Source organism: Meriones unguiculatus, chromosome 14, assembly GCF_030254825.1.
Source record: "Meriones unguiculatus strain TT.TT164.6M chromosome 14, Bangor_MerUng_6.1, whole genome shotgun sequence".
In the NCBI taxonomy this organism is placed as follows: domain Eukaryota; kingdom Metazoa; phylum Chordata; class Mammalia; order Rodentia; family Muridae; genus Meriones; species Meriones unguiculatus.
Genome location: NC_083361.1, coordinates 67,887,635 through 67,914,427, shown reverse-complemented (window position 1 = coordinate 67,914,427; position 26,793 = coordinate 67,887,635). Strand labels below are relative to the sequence as shown.

Genomic DNA, 26,793 nt, shown 5'->3' with positions numbered 1-26,793 from the left:
GAAGAGCTGGCAATTTCTGCCGCCTTTAATTATGCTGCTCTTCTATAACAAGCAATCATCTGTATACGTGCTACGTTAAAATGTGCTGCAATATTAAGGTTTTCTTTGGTGTTGTTTTAAGTGATAAATATGCATTTTGAGATGGTGGTGCTTATTTGTGGGACTCGGGATGGAAACCATGCTAGGCAAATGCCCTACTATCCTCCCAGTCTGGCTTCCAGATCTTTATTTTTGTGTTTGTACAGAGGTTACAATGCCTCGGTAGCCCAGGATGGCGCTGAACTGTCCTCCTGTTTTAGGATTCCCGCAGAGCGCTGGGATTACAGACAAGTGGCATTCGTCCAGCTTGGATTCCAGATTTGGATCAAAAATTCAACAATGCTGATGTTTCCAATCATTCTGAAGTCACAGAGACGGACACCCCACTTCACCTCTGTGGATGAAAAGCGTCCCTTGACAATGAATCTAAAATGCAAGTTAATCTCAGAAATCCTAAAATGTGATAAAGTTAGCTTTAGAACTGAGGGAAGGTGGTTTTGTTGTTGTTTCGTTTTGTTTTTAATGAGGATCATGGCTTAAGCAGAAAGAAGTGGGTCTCTGAGAGGAGGACAGAGGTCTGGCGTCGATTTAGCTGACTTCTAAGACTTGGAGAGAGGCCGCGGGCTGCTCCTCCAGGCCCGCCCCCTCGAGCATAGGCCCGCCCCGATCCCAGCCGAGGGCCCGTCCCGCCCTGTCTGCGGACGGACTCGGAGGCGCCCTGTTAGCGCCTCCGCCCCCGAGCGCCGGGGCAGGCGGAGTTGCGGGTGAAGGGAGGGATGTTTGGGGGGCGGGGGTCCTGATGACGGCATCGGAGCGCGCCACACCGGGGCGCTGAGCTCGGCTGCGCGTCTCGGGACTGCGCCCGCACCCTGGCAGGTGGGTGTGGGTCGGGAGTGGGTGGAGGGCGAGGCGGGGCGCACCCGGGAGGCGTCTGAGCAGCCCGGGATCTGTGCTCCCTAGCCTGCCCGGAGCTCCTCACTGGGCAGGCCTGGCCAGGAGGAGCAGCCTGAGAGGGTCCACGTTTGCAGTCACTTTTGCAAACTTTCCGGGAGGGCCTGTTCCCAGCGGCCGGTCGCTCGGGTGGAGTTGTCAGGGCGCCTTCGAGGCTTGGAGCTTTGATTGTGGGGATGGAGAAGCCAGGACCACACAAAGCTCCAGAGTCTACCGGGGGACTGGAGTGCCGCCAGTCAGTATTACCACTGTGTACCCAGGCTCCGGGACCGAATGAATGAGCGGTTATACATGCAGAGAGGCTAAACAGTAAATACCAGAACAACAGAGTGCAGCGTGGGGTAGTGGGAGCTGAGGAGGAATGTGGTGAGGAAGGAGGATGGAGCTCATCACGGATTAGTGGGTACTTTGTACCCTGTGCTGGATGCTGGTGGTAGAGTTGGAAATAGACAAAGAGGGTTCTTGCTTTCCATCGGCGGATCTGGCAGTTGCATCTGCGTGGTTAATGTCTTGAGGTGGCCGGTACAAAGGGCCGTCTGTGGTGGTGGTGGTGGGCACAGAGCAGAGCAGCCTCCCTGGCCCTGTGGAGAAGGTGGGCCCAGCCCAAGCGTGGGTGGATGAAAATGCTTTGGTAGCACAGAAGTTGCTGGCCTGAGAGGTGAGGAAAGGCATGGTTTTCGGGAGATGGGGAAGGCGGGGTGTCTGTTCTAAGATTTCTTTGTTGTTGTTGGGTAGTAAAAAGGAGGATGTCACGACTGTGTTTTTGATAGTTGCCCCAGGCTGCGGGGTTGGACAAGGCAGGCAGACTGCCACTCAGAGAGGCGCTGGCAAAAGTCATCCCTTCGGGATGTCAGTAGTGAGACTGGCTTTGACAACGTGATGGAGAGTAGCTGATAATCTCGAGAGATATTTAGGAGATGGAATCGGCAGAACCTAGCGATGGGAACTGGATCGTAAAGGATCTGTTGGTTACTGTGAAGAGGAGGGGCGGGTGTCAAGGAGTTTCAGTGATGGACAGTGTCAGAGACTGTGAGAAGCCTGGTGGGCATTAGGGGAGAGTTCCCTGGATGATGCCCCCAGTGTGTGTTTCTAGATGTGGTCATAGAGGGAGGAGCCAGCTGAAACATAAAACCTGGGGATTAAGTGGTGGGACTTTGCTTTGCTTTTTTTTTTTTTTTTTTTTTTTTGCCAGGAAGGAGGTCAAGAGAAGTTGCTGCCTAAGAGCGTGTTATGGTTTGTGCGGCAGTTGGGTCCCAGGTTGGGCGGATGCTCTGAACTTTGACTACCCCTCCTCCAGTCTCCCCAAGTTCTAGAGCTGTGCGGCCTGCCCCCTGCAGGACAGGTCCTCACGGCAAGGGCCTTTTCTTTTCTCTGCAGGTCCTAGAGCTGCCCTATTTCAACATGGGGCTGGAGGCCCAAAGGCTGCCTGAGGCTGAGGAAGCTCCGGTGAGGGTGGCCCTCCGAGTCCGCCCATTACTGCCCAAGGAGCTGCTGCACGGCCATCAGAGCTGCCTGCAGGCGGAGCCCGAGCATGGCCGAATCACCCTGGGGCGGGACCGCCGCTTTGGATTCCATGTGGTTCTGGGAGAGGACACTGGACAAGAGGCTGTGTACCAGGCTTGCGTCCAGCCCCTTCTCGAGGCCTTCTTTGAGGGCTTCAATGCCACCGTCTTTGCCTATGGTCAGACAGGCTCGGGGAAGACGTATACCATGGGGGAGGCCAGTGTGGGTGAGTGACCCTTACTGTGCCCCTTTGACCACTTTGAGAAGCCTCGGTGTCTTCCTCAATTTCTGCACTCCCCGCCCCTTCCACTTCCCCATCCTCTCACCCTGTCCCCCCATCCCCAAGGCAAGGATGCTGAGAAGGGAGTGCTGATTTCCTAGACAGAGAATGGCACTCAGTGTCAACCGACTGGGAGAGGCAGGAGGGTGTGTGTGTGGGGGGGGGGTTGTGGGTAAATGACGTTCTCAAGGTGAGACAAGATGGTTTTTGGAATCGTAGCACATGAAGGCCGAGGCGAGTTGGTGTGTCTCGGGATGCCACTAAGACTCTTCTGCCTGGTCCCAGTGGAAAGAGCCCCCCCCCTTAAGTAACATGAGCTATTTTCTCTTAGTCACTGTTTTAGTGCTTAGGCTTGTTATAACACTGTGCTGGCTGCTTCTAAACAGAAATTGATTTCTTACCATTCTGGAGGCTTCAAAGACCAAGGTCAAGGGGTCAGCAAAACTAAGAGCAATAGTTTCCATATAACCTTCCATGGTAGCCACTTGTCTTTTGTGGCAGGGTCTTGCCGTATCTAAGGCTGGCCTGAAATTCACTGTGTAGCTAAGGAGGACCTCAGCCTTTCAATTGTCTGCTTCGGTTTTCCCAAGTGCTAGGATTATAGACATGTACCGCCATACCTAGCTCAAGCCCCCCGCCCCACCCCCACCATCCCACTCTTTTCAAAAGATTTCTTGCTGGACACACACCTGGAATCTCAGCACTTGGGGAGCCAAAGGCAGGCACAGCTCTGTGAGTTTGAGGCCAGTCTGGTCTACAAAGCCAGTCCAAGACAGCCAAGGCTACACAGAGAAACCCCCTGCCTCCAAAAAAAAAAAAAAAAAAAAAAAAACAACAACACCCCCCTCCTAAATTTTCTTTTTATGTGTATGAGTGTATATATGTGTACTGCATGTATGCTCATTGTCTTCAGGGCCCAGGACAGGGTATCAGATCCCCTGGAATTACAGCTGGTTGTAAGCCGCCATGTGGGGGCTGGGAACCAAACCCTGTTCTTCCGAAAAAGCAGACCCCTCAGCAGCCTCTCTAGGCCTACAGACTTTTTTTAAACACTCATTTCATTCATGAAGGTTCCAACTCATGAGTTAGTCACCCTAGTTTTCTAATATCATCACAGTAGAGGTAAGGATTTTAACACAAGAGTTTTGGAGAGACATAAGCGGACCATAGCAATTACAAAGACATAATTATAATTGTTTATTGTAGAGATTAAGAGGATGCAGGAAAATACATGCACAAATACATGCGTGTTTGATATTCACCCTTCTAAGCATCCTAGTGTCTCTGTGAAGGTGATGGTACTTTATACTTTTAGCGTGACCTTTTTTGTTTGCCTTTGCCTTTTGAGACAGACTTTCTCTGTGTAGTCCTGGCTGTTCTGGAACCCTGTAGACCAGGCTGGTGTCCAAGACCTGCCTGTCTCTGCCACCTAAAGTGCTGGACTCAATGGAGTGAGCCGTCAATGCCTAGCTAAACACGACATTATTTTATATGCACTCTTTTCTATTCCATTTTATTTTTTCAATGTATGCCATAGGGCTGTGGTTGTGTGTAGCTCAGTGGCAGAATTGCTGTCATACTTGAGGTCATGAGTTTGATCCTCAATACCACACACAGAGACACGCATAGATACACACACAAGCAAGAATATTTAATGATAAATGCTCATGGCTTGTGCACCACTACACCTGGCAGCATCTGAATTTTCTGGCCATAAAATATTTTAGTTTTTGACCTAATATGTGGAACCATCGACTTTGAATTGGGGATGGCAAGAAAGATATGTATGGTGAGGAACATTTCTTAGTAAATATTCTTCAGAAGTGCGTGTGTGTGTCCATGCATGTGACTATGTTGGTGTGTATTGAGCTCAGGTTCTCACATGTTAGGCAAGTGATCTTAGCTACACCCCTAGTATTTATTTGGGGGTTTCCTCTGTGTTGCTCCGGCTGTCTTGGAACTTGCTTTGTAGACCAGGGTGACTTCCAACAAAGAGATCCACCTACCACTGCCTCCCGAGGGACTAAAGGTGTGTGGCACCTAGTCTTTCAGTCTCCTCTTTATTTAGTAACTTCCTGGCATCCTGCTGTGGATATATTTAAACAAACTTCCTGTGGGATCTTAGGGTGAGCACTCTACTTTGAAGCAAATTAGAGGCCCTTAAGTTAGCCATGCATGGGCCATGGTAGTGACTTACCTGTCACTAATCAAGCCCAGGGTATCTGGTAATCTGTTGGGGGTGTAGTAAGGAATGCGCATCGTGAAAGCAGTTGATTGAACCATAAGAGGCCGCTTGAATTCTCTAATTCTGCCTAACCATCATGGAGCACGGCCTGGCAGAGGCTCCCTCTCCTTTTTGGCCTCTGTCATTGTCTTCTCCATGCTACAGCTCCATTCTCAAGCTGCTGGTGGGGTATAGAATACTTGGGCCAGGTTAGCTGGGCGCTCGGCAGGTAACCTGGTGTCTCCCCAGCCTCCCTGCATGAAGATGAACAGGGCATCATCCCAAGGGCCATGGCCGAGGCCTTCAAGCTCATTGATGAGAATGACCTGCTGGACTGTCTGGTGCATGTGTCCTACCTGGAGGTGTACAAGGAAGAGTTCCGAGATCTGCTAGAAGTGGGCACTGCCAGCCGGGACATCCAGCTTCGGGAAGACGAGCGGGGAAATGTCGGTGAGAAATCTTGAGGATCCTCACATGACTGGGAGTAAGAACTTCGGCAAGGAAAGCCTTAATCTGCTCAGAGGGTGGGCTGGCTAGCCTTTCTGGGCTATACTTCCTCAAGGGAAATCCAGGCCCTGGATGGTTTTTGTTTCCTGTCTCCGGTGAGCTCAGTATATGCCTCTGTGGCCAGAGTGAGAAGTGTGGGAAAGCTGGGACACTGGACATGAGTGGATAATTCTGGGTGAGGAAGAGCAGGAGTACTGGATTGTTCTGCTTGTCTTCTGGTTGCCTTTAGGGGAGCCGGTCACAGTCTTCTGTTTCCACAGTGCTGTGTGGGGTGAAAGAAGTGGACGTGGAAGGCCTGGATGAGGTGCTGAGCCTCCTGGAGATGGGCAACGCTGCGCGGCACACAGGCGCCACACACTTCAACCGCCTCTCCAGCCGCTCACACACGGTCTTCACAGTGACTCTGGAGCAGCGAGGGCGGGCTCCTAGCCGCCTACCTCGACCTGCCGCGGGACACCTGCTGGTCTCCAAATTCCACTTCGTGGACCTTGCAGGCTCCGAGAGGGTTCTCAAGACCGGCAGCACCGGCGAAAGGCTCAAAGAGAGCATCCAGATTAACAGCACCCTGCTGGCGCTGGGCAATGTCATCAGCGCTCTGGGGGATCCCCAGCGCCGCGGCAGCCACATCCCCTACCGCGACTCCAAGATTACCCGGTGAGCTCCAAGATTACATCTCTCTGGGCTCGGGTGGGGTCATGGATTCCCTCCAGGACGGGTGGCTTTGTCCCCAGGCCCATAGTCCCAGGTCAGTCAGTACTTACAAGAGCCGAGGCACTGACGCTCGTCATCCTCGCGCTCGCAGGATCCTCAAAGACTCCCTGGGAGGGAATGCCAAGACGGTGATGATCGCCTGCGTCAGCCCCTCCTCCTCCGACTTCGACGAGACCCTCAACACCCTCAACTACGCCAGCCGTGCCCAGAACATCCGCAATCGCGCCACAGTCAACTGGAAGCCGGAGGCCGAGCGCGCCCCCGACGAACAAGGGGCAGGCGCGCGCGGGCCGCCGCGACACCGCTCGGAGACGCGCATCATCCACCGCGGCCGGCGCCCTCCCTGCCCCGCCGTGGGCTCGGCCGCAGCCGCGGCGGGCCTGGGCGCCGAGTGCGCGCGCTGCCGGGCTCGCACCAGCGCCGCCTACAGCCTCCTGCGAGAGTTGCAGGCCGAGCCAGGGCTGCCGGGCGCTGCTGTCCGCAAGGTGCGGGACTGGCTGTGCGCGGTGGAGGGCGAGCGCAGCGCGCTGAGCTCCGCCTCCGGGCCCGACAGCGGCATTGAGAGCGCCCCAGCGGAGGACCAGGCGGCACAAGGGACCAGCGGGAGAAAGGTGGCCCTGGGGTGGGCCCGGGGTAGGGATCGAGGGAAGAGGGTTTTAAGGCAGGTAGTTGCCTATTAACAGTATATTCGGGGTTCATTGTCACTTCTGGTGATTAAGATTACTTCCTTAACTTTTCTTAGTCTCTGGGTCTGCTAAATAAGGATTTTATAACATCAGAAGCTGAAATAGGGCCAAGCACACTGGTGAAAACAGAGGGGTTCCTAGTAACATTAATAAAAATGTGCCTGGCATGGTGGGGCACGCCTTTAATCCCAGCATTCGGAAGCCAGAGGCAAGTGGATCTCAGTTTGAGGCCAGCCTGGTCTACAGAACGAGTTCAAGGACAGTCATGGCTACATGGAGAAACCCTGTCTCGAAGAATCAAAATAAATAAATAAAAACATGATCTGTGGGAAGAGTGACAACATCATAATTCCAATCCCGTGAAGGTGGAAGCATTATGAACACGAGTTCCAGGCTAGCCTGGGCTACATAGCAATATACTAATTCAGAACGAAAGTACCATTATAAGTAAATTTTAAAGCCTTATTAATAATGGCTGGAGTTGGCCCAAATGGCTTGCAGAAGGAACCTAAGTCTACATGGAGCCAGGAGCACCAAGATTGCAAGGCAGATCTTAGAACAAAGTATAGAGTAGGACTGGGCCAACTGGGGGAAGGGCGGAGAAAGTTGGGGTGTCAGAGCACCTTGCCAGGCCCCAGCCCTAAAGCCTTTCTCCTTGCCTGATAGGGAGATGAAGGGGCCCAGCAGCTGTCGCTCCTGCAGAGCCAGGTGGCCCGGCTAGAGGAGGAGAATCGCGACTTTCTGGCGGCGTTGGAGGACGCCATGGAGCAGTACAAGCTACAGGTAGGATGCTGCTTCCTGCAGCCAGGAGGGCTTTCTGGGACAGGAGCAGCTGGTGGAGGACTGTGTAGAGATATGTGGTGCCCAGCAGGAACAGAATTATGGAGGTGAGGGACAGAACAGTGGTGGGAATCCACCGACAGCCATGTCTGGCACCTTTGCTTTGCATGAGTGAACATTTGGTTGGCGCTGGCATCTGAGGGCAGCAGGATGCCACCTGGAGCCTGCTGACCAGATCAGCATTATGCTGGGCTCTCTGGTGTCAGGGGTAGGGTTGGCATGCAGGCATGGTGAGGGTGTGCTGACCGTTGGACAGGATGGGATGAGAGCTTGAGTCAGAACCAGCGTAGTATGTGCTATTCGGACAGAAAGGACCAGTGGTACTCAAACTTTTCAGTTTCATCTTAGAACGTGGGATGTTCTCAGATTCCTTCTTCAGTTTCTTGTACTCACGATGCTGAGCAGACAGCCCTGCCCTTGGCATCCAGGTCCCCACCAGTGCCTGGACTGTATCTTGCAGAGTGACCGCCTGCGGGAGCAGCAGGAGGAGATGGTGGAGCTTCGGCTGCGGCTAGAGCTGGCGCGTCCTGGCTGGGGAGCACCGGCACTATGGCAGGGCTTGCCTCCCGGCTCCTTTGTGCCTCGGCCTCACACAGCCCCCCTGGGAGGTGCACATCCTCATGGGATGGGCGTGGTGCCCCCTGCTTGTCTTCCTGGAGAAGAAGTTGGTTCTGAGCAGGTGAGGGGGTTGGTGAGGCCTCGGATGGGGCCAGGGCAATCCTGGGACATGTCCCTTGTTTATGTCTCCGTGGGACCAGCTGTGAGAAGATTCCTATTTCGGGTGTCCTTAGAGAGAGGGCCCAAATACGAGAGGCTGTGGAGCCTCTCAGAAGGGTCTAGGGCTGGTGAGCATCTTGAGGCAGCTGGAGTATCAGCGATGACAAGGTGGCACCTTTGCACACTCGAGGATGGAGCTCTTAACACACCGTCTCGAGGTGGCTCTCTGCAGGCTCACCCTTCCATAAGCTCTGCTCTGTGTCCAAGGCTTGATCCCCTGCCTGTAGGTTCTGCGGCTTGCGGTCCTTTGAACAGAGTTGAGTCCTGTGCTGCTCAGGACTCTAGGTCACCTGCCGTGGCAGAGGGCTTGGGTTGGTGGGAGTGTGCCATGGACCCATCATTCTGGCAGGGTGTCAATGGTGAGAAAGGACTCTGGTGCACATGAGCCGCCTGCTAGAGAGGGCAGGTTGTGACCAGAGGAGAACCAGATGCCAGGGGAATCACATCCTTCCCTGGGGGTGAGAACACTTCCCAGTTTGTCCCTTGACGGATCTTGAGGGTGAAGATAGGGGTAGAGGAAGTTGAGAAGAGGAGGGAGTGAAGGGCAGGGCACACTTCCGTAACAGCTGTGGGAAATGGCTCGGAGGATGCCCTGCAGACATTCTCATTGTGAGCCCAAATGCTCCCCTCGAAGGTGGCAAATGGCAGGGAAGTCAAGGCGGAGGTGTCGGCCCAGGTGGACAAGCTGGGAAGTGGCTCTTCCACTACATCCGAAGAGGAAGGGGAGGAGGAGGACGACGAAGAAGAGGAGCCACCCAGGCGGACCTTGTACCTGCGCAGGTGAGGGAGACCCACTGTTGGACTCACAGGATCAGCTCAGGGCTGCTCTAGGCTGTAGGAGCATTCTCCCAGCAGCAGGATGAAGGCCTCTCACATCTCAAGATGCTCTTGCATGTCTCACACTCACTAGCTCTTGGGAGTCTGTGAGCTGAGTGAGATGGTTTCACTGGGGTGACTGTGTTAGGAAATGGCTAGACTCCCTTCCTTATGCTCAGTTTCCAAGTGGATCCTTGGTACCCGCAACTTCTTGGCATCTTCTGACTTCTTTCTGCCTCGTCTCTACTCTAGGTCACGTTGATCCTGGGGCTTGGAGGGTCCTGAGACCTCTCTTTCTCCATCCAGTCCTAAGAAGTGGCTAGCCTAGGTCAGGGGCTGGGGAATGGTACTGACTCCTATTTCTGCCTTCCAGAAATGGGATCAGCAACTGGAGCCAGAGAGCAGGCGTGCGTCCAGGGAGCCCAACTGACAGGAAGGGCCCAGAGGTCTGCCTAGAAGAGCCAGCTGCTGCCATCCCAGCACCCCAAGGTAAGCCAGGTGGGGAGCACCCAGGGAGCCCCTCCAGCCCACTCCTCTGCCTCCTCTGCTCTCAGTGAGGGTGCTGATCCTGACAGCCTGTGTGTTGTCACAGTTGGTGGTGGCAAGGTCCCAGTTCAGACCCGCCAGAACCCAGCTGCCATGGCCTCTGAGTGGCGACTGGCCCAGGCTCAGCAGAAGATCCGTGAACTGGCCATCAACATCCGAATGAAGGAGGAGCTCATTGGTGAGCTGGTCCGCACAGGTCAGTGGTGGCCCTGGGCTGGGCTCTTCCTCAGGGTGGTCTCCCACTTGGCATTCTTCCTATGCTGCTTTCTAAAGGGTTCAGCAGCGACCTGCTGAGCGGCCTAGGCCACGGGGCCTCACTCTTACACCTAGCTCAGCCTCTTTAACGGTGGCCATTTGGTAGTTTAAAAAGAAATTTTTAAATACATTTTTATTTATTCTCTGTGTGTGTGCGTGCACATGCGTGCATGCGTGTGCCACAGTACACATGTGGAGTCAGAGGGTAACATACTGGGGTCAGTTTTCTCCTTTCACCATGGGGCCTAGGGATCGAACTTAGGTCATTAGGCTTGGTGGCAGGTGCTTTTATCCACAGAGCCATCTTGCTTGCCTGTTTGAGTGTCTAAAGACAGTTGTGAAGTTATTATGTTTCTTTTTCAAACTTTCAAATAGATGGTTAAAGAGAAAGAATAGTACTGAATTAGAATAGTATCCAGAAGTAGCAGTCACTGAGAGTGTCCACCTTGATCTCTGTGCCCATTTCTCTTTGCTGGTATGTTTTGAAGCAAATCCCAGCGACTGTGTCTTTTCACTTGTCTACTTCTCATGACCTCTCAAAACAAAACAAAACACAACTTGGACCTTTTTCTTCCTCACCACCATTCCATTTTGTCTGTTTGGTTATTTGAGATGGTTTCTTGTAGCCCAGGCTAGCCTTAAAGGGACTGTGTAGTCAACAATGGCCTCGAACTCTTGATCCTCTGCCTTCACTTCCTGAGTGCTGGGATTACAGGCACACACTGGCTTGTTCTCTGTCGTTCAGTGCTGGGGGTGAAACGTCAGACTCTCCTCTGCATGTTAGAACTCTTGTTCTCTTGGTACCCAGAGCCTAGGCACTGTCCCTTGATGACTCAACAGTGTTGTTTAGCAGCGTTGATTTGAGCCAACCTCCCATATCTGGGCCCTGCGCGTGCTCAGTTGGCTTCTTAGGCCAACTCCCTTCTCTCCGCTGTTGGGTCATCCCGTCAGGGTTTGTTTCCCCGCCTTCAGTGGTGTTTGGCTTTTCCCTCCGCCCTTCATATTTCTTTCAGATTGAAGCTAGTAATATGTGCAGGTCCAGAGTGTATATTGTTTTTTTTTTTTAATGTGTTAAGTAAAGATAAAATTTAATAATTCAGGTCACTCCTGTGGGTGAAACTCATTTAAAAAGTGAGTAGGGGGCTGGTGTACATATTTAATCCCAGCATTCAGGAGGCAGAGGCAGGTGGATCTCTGAGTTCAAGGCACCTGATCTACCATGAATTCTGGCCAGCCAGGAATAGAAGCCGGGTGGGATGAGGGGGTGATTGAGTGAGTAGATTTAGATGATTGTGTAAGAGCTTGATGGAACCCATGCAGTGTTCCAGACTGATAGGGCCTGGGAAGCAAAACTCTGAGGGGAGGAACAATGGCCTTCATCTGGGAGGAGGTCTGTCTGTGCCACCGTGGCCCCACTTTCTTCCAGGGAAGGCCGCCCAAGCCCTAAACCGCCAGCATAGCCAACGCATCAGGGAGCTGGAGCAAGAGGCGGAGCGTGTGCGGGCGGAGCTGTGTGAAGGGCAGAGACAGCTCCGGGAGCTGGAGGGCAGGGAGCCCCAGGATGCCAACGAGAGGTCCAGGCTTCAGGAATTCCGCAAGAGAGTGGCTGCAGCCCAGAGCCAGGTGCAGGTTAGTGTTGCGGTTCCCCAGCCGGGGTCCCTGAGAACAGGGTTGTGGGTCTGGAATCTGTGTACTCCCATTCAGCCCTACTGTGGCAGTCACTCCTTCTGGCCTCTAGGGGGCGTCATAGGTAGGCTGGCATCAGCTTGGCTTTTGGGGAGTGGGCGTCTAAAGAAAAGCTCCTTCGGCCCACAGCGCCTCCCCGCCGTGCACACACCCACAATCCCAGCTTGCTCTTCACTTACCTTCCATCCCCTTGAGCAGTTCGTATTAGTTTGCTAATGCTACTAGAGCAGGATTCCACAGTTAGGAGGGGCGCCGGCTCAGCAGCCCTTCCGCTTCTCACTTTGGAGGCCGGATATCCAAGCTCAAGATGTCCCCGGTCGGCTTTTTCTGAGGCCTCCTGAGGCTTTTAGATGGCTGTCTTCCCGCTGTGTCTACCTTCCCTGTGCTCCTGCATTCTTGCTGTTTATAGGATGCTTGTGTACGAGGTTGGGGCCACCGTTAGGCTTAAGTTTAAGGGCTTCACTTAAGTTTAAGGGCTTCTTTAAAGGCCGCTCCATCTCTAATGCAGTCATGGTAGGTGTGGGGTTGGGAGTGTGGGGGAAGACAATTCAGCCCACAGCCCTGTCCATCCTAGCTTTTACCAATCCAGGGGTAAAGCCTCTGTACCTGCCCATCTACCCTTCTGCCAACTTTCCTCCTCCCTTCTTTTCTCAGTTCCAGCCCAACAGGTGATCTGGCAGAATGGCTGAGCATATGGGTTGTGGAACCTGACTGGGAAACCGGGCCCTGTCATCTTCCTCCTCCTCTTTCTCCTCCTCCTTCACGTGTATGAGTGTTTTGCCTGAACGAATGTATGTGCAACACGTGTGCTCGTACCTCGGAAGCCAGAAGAGGGCAGCAGATCCTCTGGAACTGAAGTTACTGCCTGTTGTGAGCCCTTAGGTTCTGGGAACCCAAGCCAGGTCCTCTGCAAAGAGCAGCAAGTACTCTCAACTACTGAGCCATCTCTCCAGGCCCAAGCTGTGGGTCTTGAGCAAGTCCCCTAACCTTTCTGTGCCTGCTTCCTAATCTGTAAAATGGGAATAAGCGTAGTCATATTAGTTTTTCATTACATTTTCTTTATTTGTGTGTGTGTGTATCTGTGTGTAAGGGCACCACTGTGTGTGTGTGTGTGTGTGTGTGTGTGTGTGTGTAGGTCAGAGGACACCTTTTGGAGTTGGTTTTCCCCTTCTACTATGTGGGTCTCAGGGATCAAACTCAAGTTAGTCATTGGCAGCAAGCACTTTTACTCACTAAACTATTCTGCCAGCCCCATAGGCAGGGTTTGTGTGTGTGTGTGTGTATATATATATATATATGTTTGTTAGATCACTTACTATGTACAGAGCACATAGCATAGTTCGCCCAATGAATAGTAAAAGTTATTGTAGCTACTGCTGTTGGTGTTCTGTCATTTCCTTGTGTCCTTCTGCTCATCTGTTGGCCCTGTCCACCCTTCATAAGCGCCAGCCACTGTGCCAGGCTCCTGCCACCCCTGTTCATAGCCCCGTGGCTGCTGTGTGGGTCTCAGGTGCTGAAGGAGAAGAAGCAGGCAACAGAGCGGCTGGTGTCACTGTCGGCTCAAAGTGAGACTCGGCTGCAGGAGCTGGAGAGGAATGTGCGGCTCATGCGACGACAGCAGGGGCAGCTGCAGAGGCGGCTCCGGGAGGAGACAGAGCAGAAGCGGCGCCTAGAGACAGAGATGAACAAGCGGCAGCATCGTGTCAAGGTCAGGCTCTGGCTGGCCTGGCGAGGGGTCCGCTTTGTTCCCGCTATTCGTACTGCTCCATGATCTTAGCAACAGGTTACTGTAGGTTCTCAGAGAATGGTTTATTCTCTCACTACCAAGGACTTATAGGAAACCTGAGGGTATGGGCATGTCATGATGTCCCTCAGGCCTTCTCCCCACCTCACTTCCTCCTCTCCTCACTGGGCCCCCTCACCCCAGGAGCTGGAGCTGAAGCATGAGCAACAGCAAAAGATCCTGAAAATCAAGACTGAGGAGATTGCAGCCTTCCAGAGGAAGAGGCGCAGCGGCAGCAATGGCTCCGTGGTCAGCCTGGAGCAGCAGCAGGTACGGCTGGGCTGAACCTGTATCCCAGTGAGATTGGCAGCTGGGTGACCTGTTCATTGCCAAGGTCCTCTGGGGATTTGCTGTGGGATCTGCTGCTCTCATGAGACCCTGCGTGGTGGCCTCAGCTAGAGGCAGGTACTGAGGTCCCTGCTTACCCCTCTGTCCCTCAGAAGATTGAGGAGCAGAAGAAGTGGCTGGACCAGGAGATGGAAAAGGTGCTGCAGCAGCGGCGGGCGCTGGAGGAGCTGGGAGAGGAGCTCCACAAGCGGGAAGTCATCCTGGCCAAGAAGGAGGCCCTGATGCAGGAGAAGACGGGGCTAGAGAGCAAGCGCCTGAGGTCCAGCCAGGTGAGCCCCCACCACAAGATTCCTGGCAAGGTGAGGCCCTGCAGGGCAGGGTGTAGGTAGGTGAGCTTCTTTGAAGTGATGTTCTTGCCAGGTAAGATAGCAAGCTTTGCCCTGTGGGCTGTATTCAATGGATTTCCAAGAACTCCTAGGCTTCAGGCTATTGATGTCACAAGAACTGATGTATGGGGCATTGGTACCCATCCCATAGTCCATTTCATATTTTGCAAACACCACTTTGGGGCCCGCATAAGAAAAATGAGGAGTAGGTGTAATAAGTGGTATGGCCCACTAGATTCTCTTTGGAGGATGTAGGCTGTGGGTCCATCCACACCTGGCAGGGTGACCTCCTCTTTAACAGAGAATCCAGCCAGTTTGTGTTTCTGTCAGATGGGGTCAGAATGTGGCCAAGAGAATTAGTGGGCCTGTCATACCCAAATGCAGCACCATTCTAATCCAGGTGCTTGAGCCATATTCCTGGAGGGTTGTGGACGTTCAGACCAGGATCCCTGTCACTGTGATCATGGAAGACAAGAGCTCTGAGGCCTAGGGGTTGCTAGGTGACCCATGAAATCCCTTGGACCCAGGCACCTTTGCCTCCAGGAAGCACCAGACTTTCCCATTAGTCCCTTACTCTCCTGCTGTGTCTCCTCACTGATAGCCTCCCCTTCACCAGCTCTGTCTTGTTCCTGTCATCCCTCCTTAACAGTAGAGCATCTCTCTCTGCTTGCATGATCCTCCTCCTCTGGACCTTCTCCTCCATAGATCTGGTTCTGGTCCCTTTAAGGGCCCTGATCCCTGAGCAAACATCCAGGTTACAGGTAGGCCAGGGAAAGACCCACATCCGCCTTAACATCCAGTGAGCAGACTAGGCCCTTTCTATCCTCTGTGAGGACATTGGCTACTCCTTCTCTAACACACTGGAGGTCTGCCTCAGGCCCTAAATGAGGACATCGTGCGCGTGTCCAGCCGTCTAGAACACCTGGAGAAGGAGCTGTCTGAGAAGAGTGGGCAGCTTCGGCAAGGCAGTGCCCAGAACCAGCAGCAGATCCGAGGGGAGATAGACACCCTGCGCCAGGAGAAGGACTCCCTGCTGAAGCAGCGCCTGGAGATTGATAGCAAGCTGAGGCAGGGAAGCCTGCTGTCCCCTGAGGTAGGCCCACTGGGTGGCCACCCAGCTCTGTACCTATGCTGTAGCTCTCCGATCCACCCGTCCTGCCACCCTCTGTCCTCTGCCCTGGCTCTCTGTCAGTGCTGGCCTTGCTGCTTTACAGCGTCACATGGGTGTTAATCCTCACAAGAGAGAGTGAGGTTATGCCTTCGGCCCCGTTGGTGGATGTGGGACTGTGTGGGCTTCTCAGCTCCCTTTCAGTGGAACTAGACACCCGTGCTGTATCTGCAAACAGAGAAAGCCTGCACTGCATAAACTTATCCCTGGTTGTCTGGGGTCTTAAGCAGGCCCAGCTCAGCTTTCTGAAGCTCCTCCAAGCTTACCCTGAAGGGGGTCAGGACTTGAGAACACTGCCTCACAGCATTGTCTTTCATGCCGCATCAGGCTGTGACGAAGTGTCCCTGTTGCTGCCACAGTGAGAGGCACTTTTGATATGTCAAGACATTCTCAGGCTGAGGGGACTCAGCTGTGTCTGTGCTAGGTATCTACCTAGGACTGTTTTTCAGGAAGTCAGATACCCCTCCCCCATGATAGCCTCTGTTCCTGCAGGAGGAGAGGACCCTTTTCCAGCTAGATGAAGCCATCGAGGCCCTGGATGCTGCCATTGAGTACAAGAACGAGGCTATCACATGTCGCCAGCGGGTGCTGCGGGCTTCGGCCTCCCTGCTGTCACAGTGTGAGATGAATCTCATGGCCAAACTCAGCTACCTCTCCTCCTCAGAGACCAGAGCCCTGCTGTGCAAGTATTTTGACAAGGTGATCACCAACACAAACTGCTTGCCTCCACTTCCTTTAGCTTGTTGGAGGAGGGTCTGCTGGCAACTTCAAAAAGTGTGTCCCTTCCTCCCAGATGAGGGAACAGGGTCAGGGTCTACTCTTCAGTCTTTGCAGCCATCAAAGGGAAGCTAAGACTCGGTCTCCCCCTGGTCTGAAAGCTCTGGCCTACATTAGGATTTCGAGAGGGGTGGTTTTACTCCTAGGACATATCTGGAGGTATTTTTGCTGTGGTGGTGGGGATAGAGGGCAGGGATGTTTCCAAATGTCATATACTAGATAGGCCCAGGACTCATCTAGCACCAAATGCGTTATTCTTTGGTCGAGAAATCCTGGTCTTGGTACAACTTCACAGTTCCACTGTCTAGCAGCTCAGAACTATGTAGTGGGAAAGGCCGTGTGGTAAATTCCACCTGGAAAGCCAGCTGAGTGTTGGGCGCTTGCTATCTAGAGCACTGTGTCAGAGGCAGGAGAGCTGGGGGATTTCTCTGTCGCATTTACCAACTGGCTAAGGATTACTTGGGGAAAGACACTGGCATGGTAGCTGAGCCTGGATGGTCTTGGGACAGGTGGTAACACTCCGAGAGGAACAACACCAGCAACAGATCGCGTTCTCGGAACTGGAGATGCAGCTGGAGGAGCAGCAGCGGCTGGTGTATTGGCTGGAGGTAGCACTGGAGCGGCAGCGCCTGGAGATGGACCGCCAACTAACCCTGCAGCAGAAGGAGCACGAGCAGAACGTGCAGCTACTCCTTCAGCAGGGTCGAGGTGAGCGCTGGGAGCTGTGGCTGCTCTGCCCATAACCCTGGCTGCCCCAAGCCCAAGGTGCTATCTGCCCTGCCCACAGCTCCTCAACCAAGTCTCTTTCCACACCAGACCACCTTGGTGAGGGGTTAGCAGACAGCAAGAGGCAATATGAGGCTCGGATTCAAGCTCTGGAGAAGGAACTGGGCCGACACATGTGGATAAACCAGGAGCTGAAACAGAAGCTCAGTGGAGGAAACACTGTGGGCCAGAGCCGGGGTAAGCTCTGGTGCCCAGTTTGGGTCTGCACTACTGGGAGGTGGGAGGAACATGGCCCCAAACTCCTACCTAGCCAAAGATGACCTTGAGTTCCTGGCCCTGGGCTTACAGGCCTGTGCTGCCACAGCTCATTTCAAGTTGGTTATTGCTCAGGGGCATTGGGAAGCTGCATTTGGGGACACTCTGCCTGCCTTGTGTGACAAGGACCCTATCCTGTGACAGGTGGTGAGAGGAGAAGCCTCTGCTTGGAAAACCGACAAGGCCTTGGAAATGAAGATGGGCTCCACCCAGCAGCTTCTGAACCTCTCTGGCAGTCCTCCCTTCTGGAGGGAGCACCCCGGGCCTGGGATGAGGCCCGGGACTTGGTCCATGCCCCACTACCCCTAACATGGAAACGTTCAAGCCTGTGCAGTGAGCAGGGCTCCTCTGAGGAGCTGAGGGCCCGGGAAACAACTGAACCCCCAGTAGGGCGGGTGTTACCAGTGGGTGAAGCTGGCCTCTCCTGGAACTTTGGACCTTTGCCTAAGCCCAGGTGGGAACCCCGAAGAACCAGCCCAGGGATGATTGATGTCAGGAAAAACCCTTTGTAGGCCTTGGTCAGGCCCTGCCTCAGATTCCAGTCCTGCTGAGAGGAGAGACTGCCTGTTTTGCTTTGTGAAGGACAGTCCTTGCCTAGAGTCTCATCTTTACACCAATTGGAGTCATCAAATTTGGGCTATAGCCCAGGAGAACTGGACTTTGCCCACTGTGGTGCTTAGCAGTCTTTTTTGTTTTAAATACTTACAAATTCCTCCTATCCACTTCCTTTAAGCTACCTTTTCATTTGTGGGACAATTCTGGCTTTAAGCCTGTGTGCCCAGAGTTCTAGAGATTATCCAAGGCTTGTCACAAAATGGTCAGTAGCAACAGGGTTATGGCTTCAATGGTCTTATATAGATGGGGGAACTGGGAAAGTTATTAGCATTTTTAGAATTTTAAAAAATATCATTTAATAATAAACAGGAGTAATCTCATTATGGCTTACATCTTAAATGTTTCCCCAAGAATTCTTGAAGGCTGGTCCTCAGCTGAGAGGCAGTAGAGCTTAGGTTATTGGAGAGCATCCTTAAAGGGCATATGGGAGTCCTAACCCTCCTCTCTACTTCAAAGCTGCCTCGCTGCCTGTGCAGTCCCCAAGTCAGGACTAATAACTCTGAACTTAGATGTCTGAAACCCCGAGCCAACTTGAAGCCTTTTCTTCTTAACTCATCAGTAGTGCTGGAAATTGAACCCTGGCGAGCAGTCCAGGACTACCTTTTCTTCCTTTTTGGTTATTTACCTCAGTCATACAAAGCGAGCACATGGAGAAAGCAAGGAGAAATGGGAGTTTCTGCTTGAGTCTGACAATAGAAAGAACAAGCTGGGGCCACAACAGGGTTAAACCTTCCGGGGGGACTGAGCAGGCACCAAATCAGCCCTCACTGCAAATGAGTGTCCTGACAAGACTCCACAGCAAGTTGGTTTAGTTGATTACAGGACAACACAGGTGCCAAGCACATGCCAGACTAAGACTGCCACACGGTGGCTGGCTCTCAGTGCAGACCCCATAAGATGATCACCCTGGACCATGGTCAATTTCTCCCAGGCCAAAATGTTGAATGCCATGCTAAATAGCCAGAATAACTTTATTGGTGCCTTGCTTCTTGCTGTAGTCTTTCACATATGGGTCTTAGTTTATGAAGTACCGATTGTGTCAGAGACCTCAAGCCTCGCGGCAAGCACCTCAAGAGGCTATGTCAAGGGTTCCTTTTTCCATTTCACAATATAGAGGCCTGGAATGGAATCTTTGCTTGGTGACTAGACTCCTGGATAACCTGAGTTATAGTACCAGCTACCCTGCTGCACATCAGATTCCCAACCTTCCCAAAAAGGGTCAGGGCCCGGCCTCGGATGAAGTGTACAAGAGGAATTTGAAGACCATAAGGCATTCCAGTGGTCATCTGAACAATAACTGTGGGAAGAAAGGCTCAAGGTCCTTAAAAGTCTGTTCGTTGTTTTTGAGACAGGGTCTCATATAGCTGTCCTTGCACTTGCTATGTAGTCAGAATCTTGTGATGCTTCTGTCTCCGCCTTCCAAGTGATGGGGCACCATATCCTGCAAAGCCCCCAATTTCCTTAAGTCCACAGAGGACCTAGCTGTCGTCACCTTTACTTGTGAACTTTTTCAGTCCCATGAAGTTCTGACCACTTATTTTGGGCACATTGCTGGGATCGATGGTATGAGTCTGGCAATGTTACCATATCCAGATAAACCGGCTCTGGAGTACTTCTCCAGGTATGCAAGGGATCTGGCCAGGCTCAAAGTGTTCCTCATTCTGAGTCTGCTCTGTTCTACCAGAGCTAGCTAATGAGCTTCTTCCTTGTATAGGATCTGAAAGGCCGTTTCCGGGAGAAGGTTTGCCTAAAAGGAGACTCTTCGGCAGCAGAGGAAAACACATCTACATCTTCATCTAGGAAAAAGCAAAGAATCAATAAGACCTGAATAAAAGACAGCATTGTCTAGCCATAGAGGGTCACACAGGAGTGACTTCACGAGTTACCTACACTTGTTATAAGGCCCTCCGCTCTTAAGGCTTATGTGCCGAAAGGGACAAGCCACTGAAAATGCAAAGTACCTGCATGTGTGTCCACACACAAGACTTTCTTTTAGGTCCTAGATTAGTGGGGTTTGTGTTACTTTGTATGGAGGAAATGGTTTTGTGATAAGAGAGCCACCCAAGTCCCTCACCTCAAATGTTTCTAGCCAGTGTCATGAGCAGCCAGATTCTGTGCTTCTATGGAAGGGTCAGAAGAGGGGGAAACCTAGGGTCTGATGGTAGCAGATGCAGAAGTTTTTAGTGATGACTGTAAACCTACTGCAAGGAAGTGGCTGGTTCTAATCAATCACCTACCACTTGTGCTGCCCAAGCCATTTCCCTATTAAGAGCCCAAGACTGCAGCCCAGTGGTGTTACAGCACGCACACCACTTCCACCATCTGAATTAGTTTGGGAGGCTCTTGCTGAGGTTTCTCTTTAGGTGTCCCAAGTTCTACCATGAAGCCTCTCTGGGAAGGGCACATAACACTGTGGGGTGAAAAACATCTTCCCACACTGCGTTCTCAAGACAATTCTGCAAGTCACCCACAGGAGAGCTCAGCCCTGGTAGATTACCTCTGGTGTCCTTGCTGTGAGAGGAAGGTGTTCTTCCCTGGAACAGCAGTGGAGACTGGGTCAGGGCTTGCAGACCACTGGCAGAAAGGCAGCTCCGAACCATACAGCTAGAGGGTGGGGTGGAGCCTAAGGAGATGCCACAAGGTAAGTGTAGTGCCACAAGACTCCAGGCCACCCAGGGCTCCAAACATTTCCTCACTAATCACCCAATAGAAAACACACCACGTGTTGGTTTGAAAAATAAACTCACCAGAAACAAACACTTCGTCATCCCCTACTGAGGGGAGTGGTGGTGCACTCCAGTGTGGAGAGCACTCTTTATGCTTGCCAGGTTGGGGATCTTCACTCAGGGAATCACAGACCCTTTTGACTTTGTACTCAGCTTCTTCCTTGGCAGACAGGAGTCTCTTTCTGCCTAATCCAAACTGTCCCCAGGATGCTTCCTCAGCCTTAGACACACTGTCTTTGGGAGGTGACTGGTCTGGCAACTGACACACTCCCTCTAGTTCAAAATCCTCTAAGATGAGAACTGTAGAGAGGTCATGCTCAAGACTTTGCTCCTTTCCCTCAGGCTCAGGCTCAAGCAGTGACAAAGCCCCAGAGAAGTCTGAACTGGCCTCGCCTCTCCCAGAGGGTCCAGCACTGCAGTCCACTGCCTTCTTCCTTCGAGGCCAGTCTTTGATAATTTCAGGAGTGGTCTTCCCACTTTGCTTGGGGGATGGTGTCCAAGGAACCCCAGTGTCTGCTTGAAATGGAGAGGGGGTACTGGGAGGGCAACGGGAGGGAGTACAAGATTGGCAGATGAAGGTTTGACCACCACTCTTGCCAGGCGTGCTGTGTGAGGGTCGAAGGCAAGGGGGTGACAAGTAAGTGTGCTCAGTTCTACTGGAGGTCTTACTGGCCTTGGGCATGCTGAGAGCAGGGAGGGCAGCCTCCTCTCCCAGGGGGCTTTCTTTTCCTAGGGCCTCGGCTTCCAAAGGATCTTCAGGGTTTAGCTTTTTAATTCGGAGCTTGGGGAGGCCAGAAGCTTGCATGTCCAGCTCAAGCTCATAGGTCTGAGGACTGCCTGTGGCCTCTGAAACTTGTGGACCCTCCTGCTGAGCAGCAGGTTGGCTCTGCTGCCTGTCTGCCATGCAGTGCAGTGTATGGGACAGCAGCTCAGGGGAGCCAGACACAGAGGCAGCAGCAGGTAGAAGAGTCCTAGGGTCAGACACAGAGGGAGGCTCATCAGCAATGGTGGTCTGTGGCTCCTCACCTTCTTCTCCTGGCAAGATGCCACTTTTTACCTCTTGGCTCTCAAGGCTACAGAGTTGGGCTTCATCAATCAGAGGAAGGTACTCCGTGTCACTTGCAATGAGGACAGGAGAGGATACATGCCAGTCAATCCTGAAACCAGTGCCCTTGTAACTCTGTCCTTCAGAAGACTGAAACTGTTCCCTTCTAGAGCCTGGGATGGTTGCTGAGCTGGTAGCTGTGTCAAATGCTGGAGCAGCAGAGGGTCCAGGACGGTACTCTGGGAAGTCTTGAGGAGGACTGGAGGTCTTTCTATATAGCCTGCCAAGCTTAGATGGAGGAGAAGGGGGTATATGGCGGGAGGTCATTCTCTGTGGGGTTCTGGGAGGAGTTGAGGGAACAGGGTAAGAGACAGATGTAGCTATGCTGGGTGATGTCTGATGTTCTTTCCATTTTCGTTCTCTAGGAGGAGGGGAGGCTGACAAAGCTTTCCTAAGTTGACACTGGGATATACTACATCCAGAAACAAAGTGTTCCTTTGGAGAAAGAGGTGGAGAAGCACTTGCGCCTGCTGGTTTCTCTGGGATCCTGAGAGCTTTCTCCAGCAGTCTCTGTGCAAGTTCCTGTGTCTGAGAGGCACTGGGGAGAGGGAGCTGTTGGTGCTTCCGATGCTCAGGTGTGCTGGCGAGGGCTGTGTGAGGAGGTGTTCTGAAGGAGTATCTTATGGGGCTTAGACACTGACTCCTGGACTGGGCAGTCAAAGGAGATGGGGATGCTGGACAAGGACTTTCTGGACTGGAATTCCCTGAGTGTAGCCATGCAGAGTCTGACAAACATTGAGGTGGTTGGGCCTCTGGCCCCCTGGGTGTGCTGGGTAGCTTTGTGAGGATAGGAGAGGTCTCTTCTTCTAATGAGGAGACTCTCTTTTGAGGAGTGACTTTTGATGCCAAAGCTGAGCTGTAACCAGGTGAGGAGGGGTTTCTTATGAATGTCTCAGAAATGGCCCCCTCAGCAGGTGTTATCTCTGTAGGGGAGTTTTGTAGTCTTTCTGGAGTGTACAGTGAAGTCTGTGCTGTCCGAGGGAACCTTCTTGGTGTAGTTTTAGGAAAGTTTGGAGATTTTTGGGTATTCTTTTTGGGAGTCTGAAAAGAAAAATGCTTATTTCAGAACTTGACTATTATAATCCATATTCTCTAAAGATTGTCTAAGTAATCTTTAAGACCATCAGAAAACCCAACAGGAGATTAAAGTCAGCTGAAAAAGTGATCTTAAGTTAGAAATTAGAAAAAGTGACCTGTCCCCTGTTCTAAACATGACTCTGAGTTTACTGGTACACTTTTCCTAGAATCTAGGTGGTGGAGGTGGCAGGAGTGGGGAGCAGAATACACAAATACATAGAAATAGCAATTATGATGTCTCAGAAAGACCACACTCCCAAACCAAAAATTTCCTTCCTTTTCGTTAACAATGCACCTAGAAACTCTACAATGCGGGGCAGTCAAATGCCCATCTTTCTATATCATTATTAGCCTGTCACAAGGGAAGCCAGTCCAACAGGTCCTCATGCACAGTGAGGTGTATCAGGGGCAAAAGCACAAAGGAGGCCGTGAACCCAGTTGAAAGACAAGGAAAAATGACTTCGGAATCAGGTATTCAAGAACAAACGCCTGGGGCCAACAGGATGGCTCAGTAGACAAAGGTGCTTCTCATACAAGACTGGTAATCTAAGTTTGATCCTGGGATTCTTCATAAAGGTAGGAACAAAGAGCTAACGCCACAGAGCTACTCTCTAATCTTCACACATGTGGTATGACATACGCATATCACTATACACTAAACTACACACACACACACGCACACACACACAAGAATAAATTAGTACGAAGAGAAAAAAAGAATGGGCATCTGCAAGGGAAGTCAGGGACTGGAAAAGAGGGCCAGAGATAACTTTATATACAGAAAAGCAACAGCAGAAGTATGAAAACTAGTAGCTTTCTAGGTACAGTCTGAGTAGAAAGTTGGGAAGGCTCAGTTAGCACATGGGCATGGCAGACCCATGAGAACACCGGAGACCATCCGCCCTGGGGAGATTGGCCTTGGTACATGACCAAGGCATCCTCTAACAATGAAGCAATTTCAATGCTTTTTCAAACCAAGATGATTTCTGAACACAAGGGTTCTGCTTTAGAAAAACTTAAGGAACTTTGCTTTAGCAAGTCCAGACTTCAGAAAGACTAGTTTGATCCCAATGAAGGATGGCTGATAAAATATTCCAGGTAGAACTGAAGAGGAAAGGAGCTATGGGAGTGGAGGAGAGGTAGGTGAGCACAAAAGTCTGTAAATAAGACAGGAAGGACTTGACTTATGGCTTTGTCCCGAGAGAAATATGAAGAGCAACTGTCAGGTTTTGAACAGTGACAGGCAGACAGATGGGAGTGGATGAAAGAAGGTACTACAATGACCTTTCTAATCATACACATGGTAGAAACAGCCAAAGAAGTCAGTAACACTTCCATCTCCATCTCACTGCCATGACCTCAGCCAAACCTGCTGCTTAAAGCTCTTATGTTCCCAGTGACCACTCATGTGGCTTGAAACAGCCACCCAGACTTTTTTTGGTGAGACAGCGTTTCTGTAGCCATGACAGTCATGGAACTCAATGTATAGACCAGGCTGGCCTCACACTCAGAGATCTGCCTGCCTCTGCCTCTCAAATTCTGGGATAAAAGGTATGCATCAGCACACCCCACCCCAGACTTTTTATTCTCTACAGATCCTTGGTTTTCATTTTTCTACTGGACACTTGCTTCCTAAGCCAAGTCTCTCTATTCCTCAACACTGAACATTAGAGAACTTTTTTTTTTACTTTTATTAATTACAGTTTATTCACTCTGTATCCCCCCTGTACCTCCCTCCCTCTTCCCCTCCCAGTCCCACCCTCACTCTTCCCCACCCAGGTCCCTCTCCCAGCCCAATGATAAGGGAGGTCCTCCTCCTTTTATACCTGATAAGCTGTAGATATCTCAGAATCCAACATGCTTCTTGAGGACCTCTTAATTTGGGCTGAACCCTTCTTGGAGGAGCCAGGTGTCTCAGACAGTGCCCCGAATAGAAGTGTTTTAGGAGACCGAATACTCTGGACTGGAAAATTTTCTCTTTGGTCTAAAAGTCAAAAAACAACATTTAATTCTAATTCAAGATTTGCCCTCCTAATACTTTTCTTTTTTCTTTGTGTGTGTGTGTGCTGAGACAGGATCTATATAGCCCTGGCTATCCTAGAACTCACTAGGATATGTAGTGAGGCTGGCCTTAACTTTACAGAGATCCATCTGGCTCTGCCTTCTCAGTGCTGGGATTATCCAGTATTATTAAACCAAGAAAGATGTTTTAGAGAAGTTGGGGTGGAAAATCCCAACTGATGATGTATAGGCGTTTTGCCTATACAGAATCTGCATGCATGAACCATGCATGTAGTGCGTGAGGCAGCCACAAGGTGGTACTGGATCCTCTAAAACTAGAGTTCCAGACAGTTGTTAGCCACATGTAGGTGCTGGGAATTGATTCCCAGTCCTCTGTAAGAAGAGCCAGTGTTCTTATCTACTAAGCCATCTCATCTCTCTAGGCTGTCTTCTTAGATTTTAACATTGTTTTAGGAAATGTAGGTACCCGAAATAACTTATTTTAATTATAAATATATTTTATTTTTTAGTATAAATGTAAAAACATATCTATTAGTCAAGCTAATCACAGAATAAAGAATGAAGAATATACAGATTGATGCTACCCAGAATACAATGTGGATGACCAGCTATAGTAATCGTAGGGAGGAATGGTTATAGGCCGAAGACTGTCACCTAGTCATCACCTTGATTATTGACTGCTAATGGGGAAATGTCAAATTGTATGGTTCCTTTTTCCCAGAAACATTCTATCAAGTTTGACGGGACTTTAAGCAGACCGGTGCCCAACAGGTTGACAGGCCACATTACCTGACTTCTGCTGGAAAGAGTGAATTCTTTGCACACTTCGAGACTTTGGCTGAGATACAGAATAGAAGGAACCAGAATTTGTTCTGCTAAATGACAACTGCTTGATTCGAGGACTTCTTCTCAAATTTATTTCTGCAAGAACAGAAGTAGAGCTAGTAAACAGAGGCACTTCAGACTTGGCATCTCCCTGGGGTATCTAAGCAGGCATCTGAAGTATTTCTGAAAAATCTACAAGAGTCTGATACATATTCCACCAAGCCACTAGAAACTAGCGACCCATGAGTTTGTTTCTTTACAAGCCTCATAAACTGCCACCTCTAAGCATGACAGAAAGAACAAAAAGTAGAAATAGTGTAACATTCATACAAAACAAAACAAAACATTGGGTTTTTTTGCTTGTTTGGTTTTTGAGGCACAGTCTCTGTATTGTGTACCTCTGCTTGCTCCGGAGCTATGTATGTAGAGCAGGATGGCCTTAGATTCAGAGATCCACCTGCCTCTGCCTTCCAAGTGCTGGAGCTGGCATTAAAAGCGCACCACCGTGCCCAGCCTAACCAGGTATGTACATTACATGTATTTTTGTCTAGGAAGAATACACGCTTAAATGTTAAAAGTATGTTTGAGTGCCAAGATTATCAAACCCTTAAAAATATTTTTCTAGATTCTAATTTTTCTGCTACAAACAATTGAGACACTTAAACAATTTAAGAAAGTGGTTTTTGAAAACCTGCCCTTAATGAGACATGTTTTAAAATAAATCACAGTGCTTTGTAGAACATGAAGGTTGAATCCTTACACTAAGCCCTATTTCTATTATGTAAAAGTATTTCTTCCACAGAAATTCAATACGTTTTCTAAAATCAACATTCACATATGTACATGCTGGATCCAGAGCCACCCCAATTTCTGAAAACTATTTGAGAACAGTGATAGAACAGAAAAGCTTTTGTAGAAACAAGATAAGAATGCCAAAAGCCTAGATAATGCACTCACCATCCTCTTTTTCAGGAGACTCTTCAACTACATGAATATCAGGACCAGGATCAGAAGACCTTGAGGAGCAAGCAGCACAAAGAGTCAATGGCACTCATGATTTACACATTAGAAACAGAAATGGGCAGGCTGGCTCAGTGAGTAAGGTGCTTGTGCCAAGCCCAACACCCATATTCTATCCCCAGGACCCACATGATGAAAG

General features: G+C 50.9%; 2 protein-coding genes across 5 annotated transcripts in view; one reads left to right on the top strand and one right to left on the bottom strand.

The window, feature by feature from the left end:
* The first annotated feature begins 807 nt into the window (after positions 1–807).
* Positions 808–18,218, top strand: Kif7 (kinesin family member 7). 4 transcript variants are annotated; one of them, XM_060367402.1, is made up of 20 exons: positions 808–915; positions 2,368–2,719; positions 5,247–5,447; positions 5,765–6,158; positions 6,307–6,826; positions 7,568–7,684; positions 8,202–8,420; positions 9,153–9,298; positions 9,708–9,823; positions 9,927–10,076; positions 11,562–11,764; positions 12,476–12,489; positions 13,265–13,529; positions 13,749–13,874; positions 14,045–14,221; positions 15,156–15,371; positions 15,939–16,145; positions 16,733–16,931; positions 17,040–17,186; positions 17,409–18,218. In XM_060367402.1, the coding sequence occupies exons 2-20, from the start codon at positions 2,392–2,394 to the stop codon at positions 17,774–17,776; spliced, it is 4,113 nt and encodes a 1,370-aa protein (XP_060223385.1). In that variant the 5' UTR covers positions 808–915; positions 2,368–2,391; the 3' UTR covers positions 17,777–18,218. The 4 variants fall into 4 exon arrangements, with proteins under 4 accessions (XP_060223385.1, XP_060223384.1, XP_021514613.1 ...); XM_060367401.1 differs by having other exon boundaries at positions 14,045–14,251; XM_021658938.2 differs by lacking the exon at positions 12,476–12,489 and having other exon boundaries at positions 13,332–13,529.
* The window catches only part of Ticrr (TOPBP1 interacting checkpoint and replication regulator), a 42,899-nt gene continuing 34,297 nt past the window's right edge, over positions 18,192–26,793 (bottom strand). The window contains exons 17-22 of the mRNA XM_021658930.2: positions 26,592–26,650; positions 25,599–25,730; positions 24,614–24,771; positions 20,627–22,751; positions 20,377–20,502; positions 18,192–19,675 (exon numbers count right to left, since the gene is read on the bottom strand). Of these exons, the coding sequence (XP_021514605.1) occupies positions 19,566–19,675; positions 20,377–20,502; positions 20,627–22,751; positions 24,614–24,771; positions 25,599–25,730; positions 26,592–26,650 (2,710 nt within the window). The 3' untranslated portion in view covers positions 18,192–19,565. The remainder of the gene's footprint in view (positions 19,676–20,376; positions 20,503–20,626; positions 22,752–24,613; positions 24,772–25,598; positions 25,731–26,591; positions 26,651–26,793) is intronic.

What these genes read in the sequence shown, in the direction of transcription:
- Kif7 (XM_060367401.1), top strand. Translation starts at nt 2,392, where the DNA reads ATGGGGCTGGAGGCCCAAAGGCTGCCTGAGGCTGAGGAAGCTCCGGTG. An exon ending in CGCGACTCCAAGATTACCCG is followed by an intron (nt 6,159 to 6,306) that starts GTGAGCTCCAAG and finishes TCGCGCTCGCAG; the next exon opens with GATCCTCAAAGACTCCCTGG. An exon ending in TGCCATCCCAGCACCCCAAG is followed by an intron (nt 9,824 to 9,926) that starts GTAAGCCAGGTG and finishes GTGTTGTCACAG; the next exon opens with TTGGTGGTGGCAAGGTCCCA.